Below are 18,738 nucleotides of genomic sequence, written 5' to 3'. Positions count from 1 at the left end.
TGATTTCTGTAACATCCCTGGTCTCTTAATGTCCTGTTATTTTAAATATATTAGATTGATGATTAATGTAGATTAATTATTCTGAGCATATGTGATATGTGATTCATACATAACTAGGTGAGGTTTACTGTATGTTAAGGGTAATTTTGTCTCTGTAAAAAAAAACAACCTAAATAATAGTCTAATTAGTTCAAAGTCCATCTTTTACCCAATTCAGTTTAAAGTTTAAAAATCTGTTGGTCACTTACAACGTGTTAAATTGATTAGCTCTGAGCCGTATCTCTGATTTACAAATAACACTTTTAAATTACTTTTAATTTGTTTATTTATAATAATAACCTGGTCAATATTATTATATTAACTTAAATAGTATTTTATCTAATTTTTGTGGTTTTACTGTATGATTTTATGACACTCTCTCATATCTTTGTAACTAAGTCAATAAGTGATATACCCATAGAAAATAATAAATATGACAGGATGGCCACCACGGCGGCAGTCATTTGCAGCTGCCATAAAGTGCAGCTGTAAATGAAGTCAAAGTACAGTGAAGGCCGTTACGGTTTGTAGAGATGATTCCTGAAATAATCATTTCTCACTTTACTCAGTGAAGGAAGGAGGAGGAAGTACAATAACAGCGGTCATCATACTAAACAATATTACAGGGTAAAATATAATTTTACATAAATCCTGTGAAAACAGACTGACTGACTCCGTCTGCCACCGCGAGCAGGTCAAAACAAACGCTCCCAGCTGTTCTCTGACAGCGTTTGAACCAGGTGTGCCCCTCCGCCCTGCAGGCACAGACCTTCTCCAGGTTGCCGCCCATGAGTTCGGGCACGTCCTGGGCCTGCAGCACTCCCGCGAGCCGGGAGCCATCATGTCCGCATACTACTCCTTCTCCTACCCGCTGAGGCTAAGCGAGGACGACAAGCAAGGTATCCAGTATCTGTACGGCGCTCATCCGCAAGTCCAGCCCTCGCCACCGCCCCCGCCTCTGCCCCCGTCGAACCCAGAGACCAACGAGATCGTCACGAACGTGAGTGGAGCTGATCCAACATCATCTGCATGGGAGGACTTTATGAATGTACTTATGTATTTTCAAAAATGATGCATACACAATGTGCTGACACACACAGACTGAATAATAATGATGGTAGTTACCGATGAGCAGCATCCAACTCACATTATGATCTGCCATATTTGGACGTGCTGGGGGAGGAGCCAGCGGTGGATCTGACCGATCTGATTGGAAACCTGACGATACTACGTCCCGCCCACCGATAGCTGTAACCTGACTGCACCACAGGCCTGTCAATCAAACAGACACGCCCCCCCAAAACAGGTCTTCTTGAATCTTCTTTTCTAATGAATGAGGGATTATTTTCAGATGGACCTCCAGAAAACTAATAAGAAGGAGTGACTTTAGCTAACAACACCGAGATAACTGATGGACACATTTTATTCACTTTGGATTTGATGAGAGAAGTTGAATGGGAGTCTATGGAGCCGGAGGCTTTTTGGAGCCGACCTCTAGTGGCACTCACTGGTATTGCAGCTGAAAGCACTTCTGCATCAGATGCTACAAACACTTTTATATACAGTGTTAAAAACACATCATAAATATGTGGTTCCATTTTTAAAACAAGTTCAATAATTTCCTCCATCACTGTAGTTTTTAGCAAACATTTCTCAAACAGGTGGAAATAAATTAACATTTTCAGCAGCACATTTTGACGTTATGATAAGTATTACAATGATAGCCTAATAAAATACATTGCGTGTTAAAATGCTAATGAAACAGCTGATGTCACGGTGCATGGGGTGGGTCATAGATGTGTTTTTGGACAACAACGGAGCCACATGGAGTTGTATGGGCTTTGTTGATGAGTAGAAACTAGAATCAGAGTTATCCTATAACTAGCAATGGTTTCTGTGGTTGTACGACACTTTCATAGGAAAATATATTTCAAGGCTGCATGTCTGTCTGACAGTGAATATCTTTGAAACTCCACCATAACAGACACGAGTGTATCTTTGAACCGTGGATGATAAATGAGCGTCAGAGACCAAAATAATCTCTTCGTCCCAGAGGAGCTTCTTACAGGCGAACAGCTTCCTCTCACCATGAAGTTCTTGTGTAAAATTTGTAGGTTTCTCACTCGTGTGGAAAATCCCGGAAATGTATTGCTGTATGGTTTGTGGTATCGTCTTCGGCTGGACCTTAAGGAGCACAAAAACCCTCTTCACTCTGGCATCCTTTCAGACAATAAAACGGCTCCTCAACACTTCATCCCACAGCAGTAAAAATCCTTCATGTCAGATACTTGAAGTTTTCCCGCGTCGTTGCGTGTGGAAATGAACCCGTGATCTGTCCTCTCTGCAGCCCGACGCCTGCCAGACGGACTTTGATGCCGTGTCTATGATCCGGGGGGAGCTGTTCTTCTTTAAATCGGGGTACGTTTGGAGGATCAGGGACGGGCATCTGGAGAGCGGTTACCCGGCGCTGGCGTCCCGTCACTGGAGGGGGATTCCCGAAAACATCGACGCCGCCTTTGAAGACAAGTCGGGGAACAGTTGGTTCTTTCAAGGTGGGCGGCGGAGACAAGTGAGCGGCTGTTATGTGGTTGACAGTTTCGCATGACTGCAGATCTACACAAGTCAAATATCCTACCCTTCGAGGAAACTTTAATTTGATCGTAAAATGATAATTAACACTGACTAGTGCAGTGCCCGTTCAAAATATCCTTTTTGACCGTATGATTAAACTACCCAAGCCCATAGTTATTAAAATTAGTACAACCTTTAACATCTACAGCAGTAAAATACAACATCCACAATAATGCAGCAGCAATATGAACCCAAATACATTATATCATAGTAAACACTGACAGGGAGCATTTTACTGCACAGTGTGCTTTTACTACATCAGTACATTTAGCAAATACTAATACATACTTTTACTTAAGTGCATTTTTAAATGCAGCACTTTTATTTGTAATGGAGTATTTTTTGTTTGGTATTTGTACTTTTCACTTCAGGATAAGTCTGATTCTTTAATGCGCTTCTAAAAAATATTTATATTCTAAATATGAGAAAATATTGTTTTACAGCAGCAACAGAAATGTCCATATTAAGTCAATAATAATATTCCGGACATCAACATACTGTGTGAAGGTTGGAATTTGCTCCTCCTTTGAAAATGTATTTATATGAAACGTGTCGCGTATCCAAATCGCACCAAAAAGACGCACAACCTCGGGTCCCCAACAACAACCCCCCAACATGGAGGGAGCATGGAGTTTATTCTCTCGCTGGGAAAAAAAAAAAAAACATGAGACAAAGACATCTCTAACAGCGATCATACGAAAGCTGTTTATTTGGTGTGGCAGAAAAGAGTTTCTATTTAGATTAAGGACTATTTAAGATGTATTTCCTAATTTTGTTCTTCCTTCTCTCGTCTGAAACGTCCAGCATCTCCACAACAGAGATGCTGTCACATTTTCAGCATTTTGGGATGGTACCGGGCCAGAGCGTTGTCACGACATCCTTATGCTAAACTAAAAGGATGAACAACATCATTGTGCTGCTGCACAACATCAGGAGAATATGTCCCCTTCTCACTCAGACGGCGGCGCAGGTTCTGGTCCAGGTTCTGGTCCAGGCTCTGGTCCAGGCTCTGGTCCAGGCTCTGGTCCATGCTCTGGTCCAGGTTCTGGTCCAGGCTCTGGTCCATGCTCTGGTCCATGCTCTGGTCCAGGTTCCGGTCCAGGTTCTTGTTATTGTGCAGACGACCAACTTGGCCTTAGAGAAGACGCTCCCGTTAAAAAAAGTAGTATTGAATATTTTTGAATATTTGAAATATATGATATTAAACATGAATATTTATGGTATTTAATATAATAGTTAATCCCGAACACTGATATAACCAAGGACGCTAAACGTAATGTAAAAGTGTTACGTGGGAACGCAAAATATTCAAACATATTGCAATGAAACGTGAACGTTTTCATCAAAACATTCTCACAATGACCCTTCAGTCATACGAGGGAACTCAATCAGTTTTTTGATAAGTCTAACTTTAAAGTAACTCTTGTATGTAATGGGTCCTATCTATAAACTCTACAAGAGTTCTTCAGCATAAATTGTCACATAATAAATGACATCCTCAAATGTTTCCTCCAGTTTATTAATAGGACCCATTTCTCCCTGTAGTTCCCATCAAAGTTTGATCATGCCACGCAGACGCAGACGAGCCTCTCGCCCCGTTCGCAGACGCAGGAGGACTCTCAGGCCCCCTGCTGTACGCAGACGTCCGAGAGTTCAGCGTCACAGTCACTAAGCGTCCATTAAACTTGATGCATTTTTAACAAAATGCAGACATTTCATTTTTTTCATGAACCAAAACATAAAGATTAATTGTGACATTGTCAAACACTGATAATACCAATAATGTAAAACGTAATGCGAAAGTATTACGAGGGAACACAAAATATTCAGAGGTTTAACAAAACATATTGTAAACGAACGTGAAAGTTTTCCTCAAAACATTATCAGTGACCCTTCAGGGACTCCGTACTTACTCCTAGTTCATAGTCTGGGCTTTTTCTTGGTCCTCCTATTTTTGACTCCACCTGAAAAGAAAAAAAGAGAAAAAATATTAAAGTAACTTTGGTATGTTATGGTTCCTATTTATAAACTGTACAGGAGTTGTGCAACATAAACAATTACATAATTAATAACATCCTAAAATGTTCATAAATAGGACCCTTAACATTCAAGAGGTACTTTAATGTTCTCTCTCTCTCTCTCTCTCTCCGTCCCCATGATATGTTGTGCTTAAACTCAGATTATTTGGCGTTGCTATGGTAACTGAATTTTTTATTATTTTTTTATCAAATCTCATCAGATGAAAAATAAAGATGAAATTGTGAGAAGTGTAGCTGGAGAACAGCAGCCAATAGGAGTCAAGCATTTGATGATGTCCCCTGAGGGACGGTGGACAGCTCCTTTACACTCCCACCTCCATTTACACTCTTTGAACTGGGAGGTTTGTGATGTCATAAATGACATCATCAAATTCTTGATCATCAAAACATTGTCAGTGACCCTTCAGGGACTCCGTACTTACTCCTAGTTCATAGTCTGGGCTTTTTCTTGGTCCTCCTATTTTTGACTCCACCTGAAAAGAAAAGAAAGAATATATTAAACTATTTCTTGAATATTTTGATTCCTATTTATAATTTCACCGTACAGCATTTTGTATTATTATTAAACTAATTCAATATTGTTGAATGAAAATGTAGTATTAAATGTAAAATATATTGTTATTATGTTTGATCTATCCACTTCAAGACACAAACAATCTAACTTTACAATAATCCACAATCAATAATAAAAGCCAGCTAAAATCTAGTGATAGGGCAAGAATGAAAAAGGAAATGCAAAATTAATATGAGGGAACACAAAAATAATATAAATGTTCCCAAATCAGTTTTCTGATAAGTCTAACTTTAAAGTAACTCTTGTATGTAATGGGTCCTATCTATAAACTCTACAAGAGTTCTTCAGCATAAATTGTCACATAATAAATGACATCCTCAAATGTTTCCTTTAATTTATTAATAGGACCCATTTCTCCCTGTAGTTCCCATCAAAGTTTGATCATGCCACGCAGACGCAGACGCAGACGCAGACGAGCCTCTCGCCCCGTTCGCAGACGCAGGAGGACCTACAGGTCCTATGCTGGACGCAGACGTCGGCGATATGGCCGTCGCAGACGCTGAGTGTCCATTAAACTTGATGCATTTTTAACAAAATGCAGACATTTCATTTTTTTCATCAACCAAAACATAAAGATTAATTGTGACATTGTCAAACACTGATAATACCAAGAATGTAAAACGTAATGCAAAAGTATTACGAGGGAACACAAAATATTCAGAGGTTTAACAAAACATGTTGTAGACGAACGTGAAAGTTTTCATCAAAACATTGTCAGTGACCCTTCAGGGACTCCGTACTTACTCCTAGTTCATAGTCTGGGCTTTTTCTTGGTCCTCCTATTTTTGACTCCACCTGAAAAAATAAAAAGTGAAAATATTAAAGTAACTTTGGTTTGTTATGGTTCCTATTTATAAACTGTACAGGAGTTGTGCAACGTAAACAATCACATAATTAATAACATCCTAAAATGTTCATAAATAGGACCCTTAACATTCAAGAGGTACTTTAATGTTCTCTCTCTCTCTCTCTCTCTCTCTCTCTCTCTCTCTCTCTCTCTCCGTCCCCCTGATATGTTATGCTGAAACTCAGAATATTTGGCGTTGCTATGGTAACTGAATTTTTTTTTTTTTTTTTTTTTTTTTTTTTTTTTTTTTTTTTTTTTATCAAATCTCATCAGATGAAAAATAAAGATGAAATTGTGAGAAGTGTACCTGGAGAACAGCAGCCAATAGGAGTCAAGCATTTGATGATGTCCCCTGAGGGACGGTGGACAGCTCCTTTACACTCCCACCTCCATTTACACTCTTTGAACTGGGAGGTTTGTGATGTCATAAATGACATCATCAAATGCTTGATCATCAAAACATTGTCAGTGACCCTTCAGGGACTCCGTACTTACTCCTAGTTCATAGTCTGGGCTTTTTCTTGGTCCTCCTATTTTTGACTCCAACTGAAAAGAAAAAAGAGGAAATATTAAACTGTTTCTTGAATATTTTGATTCCTATTTATAATTTCACCAGACAGCATTTTGTATTATTATTATACTAATTCAATATTGTTGAATGAAAATTTAGTATTAAATGTAAAATATATTATTATTATGTTTGATCTATCCACTTCTAGACACAAACAATCTAACTTTACAATAATCCACAATCAATAATAAAAGCCAGCTAAAATCTAGTGATAGGGCAAGAATGAAAAAGGAAATGCAAAATTAATATGAGGGAACACAAAAATAATATAAATGTTCCCAAATCAGTTTTCTGATAAGTCTAACTTTAAAGTAACTCTTGTATGTAATGTGTCCTATCTATAAACTCTACAAGAGTTCTTCAGCATAAATTGTCACGTAATAAATGACATCCTCAAATGTTTCCTCCAGTTTATTAATAGGACCCATTTCTCCCTGTAGTTCCCATCAAAGTTTGATCATGCCACGCAGACGCAGACGAGCCTCTCGCCCCGTTCGCAGACGCAGGAGGACTCTCAGGCCCCCTGCTGTACGCAGACGTCCGAGAGTTCAGCGTCACAGTCACTAAGTGTCCATTAAACTTGATGCATTTTTAACAAAATGCAGACATTTCATTTTTTTTCATCAACCAAAACATAAAGATTAATTGTGACATTGTCAAACACTGATGATACCATGAATGTAAAACGTAATGCAAAAGTATTACGAGGAAACACAAAATATTCAGAGGTTTAACAAAACATGTTGTAGACGAACATGAAAGTTTTCCTCAAAACATTGTCAGTGACCCTTCAGGGACTCCGTACTTACTCCTAGTTCATAGTCTGGGCTTTTTCTTGGTCCTCCTATTTTTGACTCCACCTGAAAAGTAACGAAAGAATATATTAAACTATTTCTTGAATATTTTGATTCCTATTTATAATTTCACCAGACAGCATTTTGTATTATTATTATACTAATTCAATATTGTTGAATGAAAATTTAGTATTAAATGTAAAATATATTATTATTATGTTTGATCTATCCACTTCTAGACACAAACAATCTAACTTTACAATAATCCACAATCAATGATAAAAGCCAGCTAAAATCTAGTGATAGGGCAAGAATGAAAAAGGAAATGCAAAATTAATATGAGGGAACACAAAAATAATATAAATGTTCCCAAATCAGTTTTCTGATAAGTCTAACTTTAAAGTAACTCTTGTATGTAATGGGTCCTATCTATAAACTCTACAAGAGTTCTTCAGCATAAATTGTCACATAATAAATGACATCCTCAAATGTTTCCTTTAGTTTATTAATAGGACCCATTTCTCCCTGTAGTTCCCATCAAAGTTTGATCATGCCACGCAGACGCAGACGCAGACGAGCCTCTCGCCCCGTTCGCAGACGCAGGAGGACCTACAGGTCCTATGCTGGACGCAGACGTCGGCGATATGGCCGTCGTAGACGCTGAGTGTCCATTAAACTTGATGCATTTTTAACAAAATGCAGACATTTCATTTTTTTCATCAACCAAAACATAAATATTAATTGTGACATTGTCAAACACTGATAATACCAAGAATGTAAAACGTAATGCAAAAGTATTACGAGGGAACACAAAATATTCAGAGGTTCAACAAAACATGTTGTAAACGAACGTGAAAGTTTTCCTCAAAACATTATCAGTGACCCTTCAGGGACTCCGTACTTACTCCTAGTTCATAGTCTGGGCTTTTTCTTGGTCCTCCTATTTTTGACTCCACCTGAAAAGAAAAGAAAGAATATATTAAACTATTTCTTGAATATTTTGATTCCGATTTATAATTTCACCAGACAGCATTTTGTATTGTTATTTTACTTATTCAAAATTATTGAATGAAAATTTAGTATTAAATGTAAAATATATTATTATTATGTTTGATCGATCCACTTCTAGACACAAACAATCTAACTTTACAATAATCCACAATCAATAATAAAAGCCAGCTAAAATCTAGTGATAGGGCAAGAATGAAAAAGGAAATGCAAAATCAATATGAGGGAACACAAAAATAATATAAATGTTCCCAAATCAGTTTTCTGATAAGTCTAACTTTAAAGTAACTCTTGTATGTAATGGGTCCTATCTATAAACTCTACAAGAGTTCTTCAGCATAAATTGTCACAAAATAAATGACATCCTCAAATGTTTCCTTTAGTTTATTAATAGGACCCATTTCTCCCTGTAGTTCCCATCAAAGTTTGATCATGCCACGCAGACGCAGACGCAGACGAGCCTCTCGCCCCGTTCGCAGACGCAGGAGGACCTACAGGTCCTATGCTGGACGCAGACGTCGGAGATATGGCCGTCGCAGACGCTGAGTGTCCATTAAACTTGATGCATTTTTAACAAAATGCAGACATTTCATTTTTTTCACAAACCGAAACATAAAGATTAATTGTGACATTAACAGGAACATGAAAGTTTTCCTCAAAACATTGTCAGTGACCCTTCAGGGACTCCGTACTTACTCCTGGTTCATAGTCTGGGCTTTTTCTTGGTCCTCCTATTTTTGACTCCACCTGAAAAGAAAAGAAAAAAGACAAAATATTAAAGTAACTTTGGTATGTTATGGTTCCTATTTATAAACTGTACAGGAGTTGTGCAACATAAACAATCACATAATTATTAACATACTAAAATGTTCATAAATAGGACCCTTAACATTCAAGAGGTACTTTAATGTTCTCTCTCTCTCTCTCTCTCTCTCTCTCTCTCTCTCTCTCCGTCCCCCTGATATGTTGTGCTTAAACTCAGAATATTTGGCGTTGCTATGGTAACTGAATTTTTTATTATTTTTTTATCAAATCTCATCAGATGAAAAATAAAGATGAAATTGTGAGAAGTGTAGCTGGAGAACAGCAGCCAATAGGAGTCAAGCATTTGGTGATGTCCCCTGAGGGACGGTGGACAGCTCCTTTACACTCCCACCTCCATTTACACTCTTTGAACTGGGAGGTTTGTGATGTCATATATGACATCATCAAATGCTTGATCATCAAAACATTTCAGTGACCCTTCAGGGACTCCGTACTTACTCCTAGTTCATAGTCTGGGCTTTTTCTTGGTCCTCCTATTTTTGACTCCACCTGAAAAGAAAAGAAAGAATATATTAAACTATTTCTTGAATATTTTGATTCCTATTCATAATTTCATCAGACAGCATTTTGTATTATTATTTTACTTATTCAAAATTATTGAATTAAAATTTAGTATTAAATGTAAAATATATTATTATTATGTTTGATCTATCCACTTCTAGACACAAACAATCTAACTTTACAATAATCCACAATCAATAATAAAAGCCAGCTAAAATCTAGTGATAGGGCAAGAATGAAAAAGGAAATGCAAAATTAATATGAGGGAACACAAAAATAATATAAATGTTCCCAAATCAGTTTTCTGATAAGTCGAACTTTAAAGTAACTCTTGTATGTAATGGGTCCTATCTATAAACTCTACAAGAGTTCTTCAGCATAAATTGTCACATAATAAATGACATCCTCAAATGTTTCCTCCAGTTTATTAATAGGACCCATTTCTCCCTGTAGTTCCCATCAAAGTTTGATCATGCCACGCAGACGCAGACGAGCCTCTCGCCCCGTTCGCAGACGCAGGAGGACTCTCAGGCCCCCTGCTGTACGCAGACGTCCGAGAGTTCAGCGTCACAGTCCTAAGTGTCCATTAAACTTGATGCATTTTTAACAAAATGCAGACATTTCATTTTTTTTCATCTACCAAAACATAAAGATTAATTGTGACATTGTCAAACACTGATAATACCAAGAATGTAAAACGTAATGCAAAAGTATTACGAGGGAACACAAAATATTCAGAGGTTTAACAAAACATGTTGTAGACGAACGTGAAAGTTTTCATCAAAACATTATCAGTGACCCTTCAGGGACTCCGTACTTACTCCTAGTTCATAGTCTGGGCTTTTTCTTGGTCCTCCTATTTTTGACTCCACCTGAAAAGAAAAGAAAGAATATATTAAACTATTTCTTGAATATTTTGATTCCTATTTATAATTTCACCAGACAGCGTTTTTTTATTATTATTATTATACTAATTCAAAATTATTGAATCAAAATGTAGTATTAAATATAAAATGTATTATTATGTTTGATCTATCCACTTCTAGACACAAACAATCTAACTTTACAATAATCCACAATCAATAATAAAAGCCAGCTAAAATCTAGTGATAGGGCAAGAATGAAAAAGGAAATGCAAAATTAATATGAGGGAACACAAAAATAATATAAATGTTCCCAAATCAGTTTTCTGATTAGTCTAACTTTAAAGTACCTCTTGTATGTAATGGGTCCTATCTATAAACTCTACAAGAGTTCTTCAGCATAAATTGTCACATAATAAATGACATCCTCAAATGTTTCCTTTAGTTTATTAATAGGACCCATTTCTCCCTGTAGTTCCCATCAAAGTTTGATCATGCCACGCAGACGCAGACGCAGACGCAGACGAGCCTCTCGCCCCGTTCGCAGACGCAGGAGGACCTACAGGTCCTATGCTGGACGCAGACGTCGGCGATATGGCCGTCGCAGACGCTGAGTGTCCATTAAACTTGATGCATTTTTAACAAAATGCAGACATTTCATTTTTTTCATCAACCAAAACATAAAGATTAATTGTGACATTGTCAAACACTGATAATACCAAGAATGTAAAACGTAATGCAAAAGTATTACGAGGGAACACAAAATATTCAGAGGTTCAACAAAACATATTGTAAACGAACGTGAAAGTTTTCATCAAAACATTATCAGTGACCCTTCAGGGACTCCGTACTTACTCCTAGTTCATAGTCTGGGCTTTTTCTTGGTCCTCCTATTTTTGACTCCACCTGAAAAGAAAAGAAAGAATATATTAAACTATTTCTTTAATATTTTGATTCCTATTCATAATTTCACCAGACAGCATTTTGTATTATTATTTTAATTATTCAAAATTATTGAATTAAAATTTATTGTTCAATGTAAAATATATTATTATTATTTATGATCTATCCACTTCTAGACACAAACAATCTAACTTTACAATAATCCACAATCAATAATAAAAGCCAGCTAAAATCTAGTGATAGGGCAAGAATGAAAAAGGAAATGCAAAATTAATATGAGGGAACACAAAAATAATATAAATGTTCCCAAATCAGTTTTCTGATAAGTCTAACTTTAAAGTAACTCTTGTATGTAATGGGTCCTATCTATAAACTCTACAAGAGTTCTTCAGCATAAATTGTCACGTATTTATTAACATACTAAAATGTTCATAAATAGGACCCTTAACATTCAAGAAGTACTTTAATGTTCTCTCTCTCTCTCTCTCTCTCTCTCTCTCTCTCTCCGTCCCCCTGATATGTTATGCTTAAACTCAGATTATTTGGCGTTGCTATGGTAACTGAATTTTTTTATTATTTTTTTTATCAAATCTCGACAGATGAAAAATAAAGATGAAATTGTGAGAAGTGTAGCTGGAGAACAGCAGCCAATAGGAGTCAAGCATTTGGTGATGTCCCCTGAGGGACGGTGGACAGCTCCTTTACACTCCCACCTCCATTTACACTCTTTGAACTGGGAGGTTTGTGATGTCATAAATGACATCATCAAATTCTTGATCATCAAAACATTATCAGTGACCCTTCAGGGACTCCGTACTTACTCCTAGTTCATAGTCTGGGCTTTTTCTTGGTCCTCCTATTTTTGACTCCACCTGAAAAGAAAAGAAAGAATATATTAAACTATTTCTTGAATATTTTGATTCCTATTTATAATTTCAGCAGACAGCATTTTGTATTATTGTTATACTAATTCAAAATTATTGAATGAAAATGTAGTATTAAATATAAAATGTATTATTATGTTTGATCTATCCACTTCTAGACGCAAACAATCTAACTTTACAATAATCCACAATCAATAATAAAAGCCAGCTAAAATCTAGTGATAGGGCAAGAATGAAAAAGGAAATGCAAAATTAATATGAGGGAACACAAAAATAATATAAATGTTCCCAAATCAGTTTTCTGATAAGTCTAACTTTAAAGTAACTCTTGTATGTAATGGGTCCTATCTATAAACTCAACAAGAGTTCTTCAGCATAAATTGTCACGTAAGTAATAACATCCTAAAATGTTCATAAATAGGACCCTAAACATTCAAGAAGTACTTTAATGTTCTCCCTCTCTCTCTCTCTCTCTCTCCGTCCCCCTGATGTTATGCTTAAACTCAGATTATTTGGCGTTGCTATGGTAACTGAATTTTTTTATTATTTTTTTTATCAAATCTCGACAGATGAAAAATAAAGATGAAATTGTGAGAAGTTTACCTGCAGAACGGCAGCCAATAGGAGTCAAGCATTTGGTGATGTCCCCTGAGGGACGGTGGACAGCTCCTTTACACTCCCACCTCCATTTACACTCTTTGAACTGGGAGGTTTGTGATGTCATAAATGACATCATCAAATTCTTGATCATCAAAACATTGTCAGTGACCCTTCAGGGACTCCGTACTTACTCCTAGTTCATAGTCTGGGCTTTTTCTTGGTCCTCCTATTTTTGACTCCACCTGAAAAGAAAAGAAAGAATATATTAAACTATTTCTTGAATATTTTGATTCCTATTTATAATTTCACCAGACAGCATTTTGTATTATTATTATACTAATTCAATATTGTTGAATGAAAATGTAGTATTAAACATAAAATGTATTATTACTTCTAGACACAAACAATCTAACTTTACAATAATCCACAATCAATAATAAAAGCCCGCTAAAATCTAGTGATAGGGCAAGAATGAAAAAGGAAATGCAAAATTAATATGAGGGAACACAAAAATAATATAAATGTTCCCAAATCAGTTTTCTGATAAGTCTAACTTTAAAGTAACTCTTGTATGTAATGTGTCCTATCTATAAACTCTACAAGAGTTCTTCAGCATAAATTGTCACATAATAAATGACATCCTCAAATGTTTCCTCCAGTTTATTAATAGGACCCATTTCTCCCTGTAGTTCCCATCAAAGTTTGATCATGCCACGCAGACGCAGACGAGCCTCTCGCCCCGTTCGCAGACGCAGGAGGACTCTCAGGCCCCCTGCTGTACGCAGACGTCCGAGAGTTCAGCGTCACAGTCCTAAGTGTCCATTAAACTTGATGCATTTTTAACAAAATGCAGACATTTCATTTTTTTTCATCAACCAAAACATAAAGATTAATTGTGACATTGTCAAACACTGATAATACCAAGAATGTAAAACGTAATGCAAAAGTATTACGAGGGAACACAAAATATTCAGAGGTTTAACAAAACATGTTGTAAACGAACGTGAAAGTTTTCATCAAAACATTATCAGTGACCCTTCAGGGACTCCGTACTTACTCCTAGTTCATAGTCTGGGCTTTTTCTTGGTCCTCCTATTTTTGACTCCACCTGAAAAGAAACGAAAGAATATATTAAACTATTTCTTGAATATTTTGATTCCTATTTATAATTTCACCAGACAGCATTTTTTTATTATTATTATTATACTAATTCAAAATTATTGAATCAAAATGTAGTATTAAATATAAAATGTATTATTATGTTTGATCTATCCACTTCTAGACACAAACACTCTAACTTTACAATAATCCACAATCAATAATAAAAGCCAGCTAAAATCTAGTGATAGGGCAAGAATGAAGAAGGAAATGCAAAATTACTATGAGGGAACACAAAAATAATATAAATGTTCCCAAATCAGTTTTCTGATAAGTCTAACTTTAAAGTAACTCTTGTATGTAATGGGTCCTATCTATAAACTCTACAAGAGTTCTTCAGCATAAATTGTCACGTAATTATTAACATCCTAAAATGTTCATAAATAGGACCCTTAACATTCAAGAAGTACTTTAATGTTCTCTCTCTCTCTCTCTCTCTCTCTCTCTCTCTCTCTCTCTCTCTCCGTCCCCCTGATATGTTATGCTTGAACTCAGAATATTTGGCGTTGCTATGGTAACTGAATTTTTTTTATTATTTTTTTACCAAATCTCATCAGATGAAAAATAAAGATGAAATTGTGAGAAGTTTACCTGCAGAACGGCAGCCAATAGGAGTCAAGCATTTGGTGATGTCCCTTGAGGGACGGTGGACAGCTCCTTTACACTCCCACCTCCATTTACACTCTTTGAACTGGGAGGTTTGTGATGTCATAAATGACATCATCAAATTCTTGATCATCAAAACATTGTCAGTGACCCTTCAGGGACTCCGTACTTACTCCTAGTTCATAGTCTGGGCTTTTTCTTGGTCCTCCTATTTTTGACTCCACCTGAAAAGAAAAGAAAGAATATATTAAACTATTTCTTGAATATTTTGATTCCTATTTATAATTTCACCAGACAGCATTTTGTATTATTATTTTAATTATTCAAAATTATTGAATTAAAATTTAGTATTAAATGTAAAATATATTGTTATTATGTTTGATCTATCCACTTCTAGACACAAACAATCTAACTTTACAATAATCCACAATCAATAATAAAAGCCAGTTAAAATCTAGTGATAGGGCAAGAATTAAAAAGGAAATGCAAAATTAATATGAGGGAACACAAAAATAATATAAAAGTTCCCAAATCAGTTTTCTGATAAGTCTAACTTTAAAGTAACTCTTGTATGTAATGGGTCCTATCTATAAACTCTACAAGAGTTCTTCAGCATAAATTGTCACGTAATTAATAACATCCTAAAATGTTCATAAATAGAACCCTTAACATTCAAGAAGTACTTTAATGTTCTCTCTCTCTCTCTCTCTCTCTCTCTCTCTCTCTCTCCGTCCCCCTGATATGTTATGCTTAAACTCAGATTATTTGGCGTTGCTATGGTAACTGAATTTTTTATTATTTTTTTTATCAAATCTCGACAGATGAAAAATAAAGATGAAATTGTGAGAAGTGTACCTGCAGAACGGCAGCCAATAGGAGTCAAGCATTTGATGATGTCCCCTGAGGGACGGTGGACAGCTCCTTTACACTCCCACCTCCATTTACACTCTTTGAACTGGGAGGTTTGTGATGTCATAAATGACATCATCAAATTCTTGATCAACAAAACATTGTCAGTGACCCTTCAGGGACTCCGTACTTACTCCTAGTTCATAGTCTGGGCTTTTTCTTGGTCCTCCTATTTTTGACTCCACCTGAAAAGAAAAGAAAGAATATATTAAACTATTTCTTGAATATTTTGATTCCTATTTATAATTTCACCAGACAGCATTTTTTTATTATTATTATTATACTAATTCAAAATTATTGAATCAAAATGTAGTATTAAATATAAAATGTATTATTATGTTTGATCTATCCACTTCTAGACACAAACAATCTAACTTTACAATAATCCACAATCAATAATAAAAGCCAGCTAAAATCTAGTGATAGGGCAAGAATGAAAAAGGAAATGCAAAATTAATATGAGGGAACACAAAAATAATATAAATGTTCCCAAATCAGTTTTCTGATTAGTCTAACTTTAAAGTACCTCTTGTATGTAATGGGTCCTATCTATAAACTCTACAAGAGTTCTTCAGCATAAATTGTCACATAATAAAGGACATCCTCAAATGTTTCCTTTAGTTTATTAATAGGACCCATTTCTCCCTGTAGTTCCCATCAAAGTTTGATCATGCCACGCAGACGCAGACGCAGACGCAGACGAGCCTCTCGCCCCGTTCGCAGACGCAGGAGGACCTACAGGTCCTATGCTGGACGCAGACGTCGGCGATATGGCCGTCGCAGACGCTGAGTGTCCATTAAACTTGATGCATTTTTAACAAAATGCAGACATTTCATTTTTTTCATCAACCAAAACATAAAGATTAATTGTGACATCGTCAAACACTGATAATACCAAGAATGTAAAACGTAATGCAAAAGTATTACGAGGGAACACAAAATATTCAGAGGTTCAACAAAACATATTGTAAACGAACGTGAAAGTTTTCCTCAAAACATTGTCAGTGACCCTTCAGGGACTCCGTACTTACTCCTAGTTCATAGTCTGGGCTTTTTCTTGGTCCTCCTGTTTTTGACTCCACCTGAAAAGAAAAGAAAGAATATATTAAACTATTTCTTTAATATTTTGATTCCTATTCATAATTTCACCAGACAGCATTTTGTATTATTATTTTAATTATTCAAAATTATTGAATTAAAATTTATTGTTCAATGTAAAATATATTATTATTTTTTATGATCGATCCATTTCTAGACACAAACAATCTAACTTTACAATAATCCACAATCAATAATAAAAGCCAGCTAAAATCTAGTGATAGGGCAAGAATGAAAAAGGAAATGCAAAATTAATATGAGGGAACACAAAAATAATATAAATGTTCCCAAATCAGTTTTCTGATAAGTCTAACTTTAAAGTAACTCTTGTATGTAATGTGTCCTATCTATAAACTCTACAAGAGTTCTTCAGCATAAATTGTCACATAATTATTAACATCCTAAAATGTTCATAAATAGGACCCTAAACATTCAAGAAGTACTTTAATGTTCTCTCTCTCTCTCTCTCTCTCTCTCTCTCTCTCTCTCTCTCTCTCTCTCTCTCTCTCTCTCTCTCTCTCTCTCTCTCTCTCTCTCTCTCTCTCTCTCTCTCCGTCCCCCTGATATGTTATGCTTGAACTCAGAATATTTGGCGTTGCTATGGTAACTGAATTTTTTATTATTTTTTTATCAAATCTCGTCAGATGAAAAATAAAGATGAAATTGTGAGAAGTGTACCTGGAGAACAGCAGCCAATAGGAGTCAAGCATTTGGTGATGTCCCTTGAGGGACGGTGGACAGCTCCTTTACACTCCCACCTCCATTTACACTCTTTGAACTGGGAGGTTTGTGATGTCATAAATGACATCATCAAATTCTTGATCATCAAAACATTGTCAGTGACCCTTCAGGGACTCCGTACTTACTCCTAGTTCATAGTCTGGGCTTTTTCTTGGTCCTCCTATTTTTGACTCCACCTGAAAAGAAAAGAAAGAATATATTAAACTATTTCTTGAATATTTTGATTCCTATTTATAATTTCACCAGACAGCATTTTGTATTATTATTATACTAATTCAATATTGTTGAATGAAAATTTAGTATTAAATGTAAAATATATTATTATTATGTTTGATCTATCCACTTCAAGACACAAACAATCTAACTTTACAATAATCCACAATCAATAATAAAAGCCCGCTAAAATCTAGTGATAGGGCAAGAATGAAAAAGGAAATGCAAAATTAATATGAGGGAACACAAAAATAATATAAATGTTCCCAAATCAGTTTTCTGATAAGTCTAACTTTAAAGTAACTCTTGTATGTAATGGGTCCTATCTATAAACTCTACAAGAGTTCTTCAGCATAAATTGTCACATAATAAATGACATCCTCAAATGTTTCCTCCAGTTTATTAATAGGACCCATTTCTCCCTGTAGTTCCCATCAAAGTTTGATTATGCCACGCAGACGCAGACGAGCCTCTCGCCCCGTTCGCAGACGCAGGAGGACTCTCAGGCCCCCTGCTGTACGCAGACGTCCGAGAGTTCAGCGTCACAGTCACTAAGTGTCCATTAAACTTGATGCATTTTTAACAAAATGCAGACATTTCATTTTTTTTCATCTACCAAAACATAAAGATTAATTGTGACATTGTCAAACACTGATAATACCATGAATGTAAAACGTAATGCAAAAGTATTACGAGGGAACACAAAATATTCAGAGGTTTAACAAAACATATTGTAAACGAACGTGAAAGTTTTCATCAAAACATTGTCAGTGACCCTTCAGGGACTCCGTACTTACTCCTAGTTCATAGTCTGGGCTTTTTCTTGGTCCTCCTATTTTTGACTCCACCTGAAAAGAAAAGAAAGAATATATTAAACTATTTCTTGAATATTTTGATTCCTATTTATAATTTCACCAGACAGCATTTTGTATTT

General features: G+C 35.8%; 1 protein-coding gene across 1 annotated transcript in view; it reads left to right on the top strand.

Annotated features, from left to right (window-relative positions):
- LOC138210300 (stromelysin-3-like) overlaps positions 1-18,738 on the top strand; it is a 75,154-nt gene that overhangs the window by 24,907 nt on the left and 31,509 nt on the right. Inside the window, 2 exon segments of the mRNA XM_069169365.1 lie at positions 801-1,039; positions 2,387-2,591. Of these exon segments, the coding sequence (XP_069025466.1) occupies positions 801-1,039; positions 2,387-2,591 (444 nt within the window).

This window comes from Embiotoca jacksoni, unplaced genomic scaffold, assembly GCF_022577435.1.
Source record: "Embiotoca jacksoni isolate LCO1_2020_lvr unplaced genomic scaffold, fEmbJac1.0.p SCAF_44, whole genome shotgun sequence".
In the NCBI taxonomy this organism is placed as follows: Eukaryota; Metazoa; Chordata; class Actinopteri; family Embiotocidae; genus Embiotoca; species Embiotoca jacksoni.
Note: the sequence above shows the minus strand (reverse complement) of the source record. Positions and strands in the feature narration are given on the sequence as shown.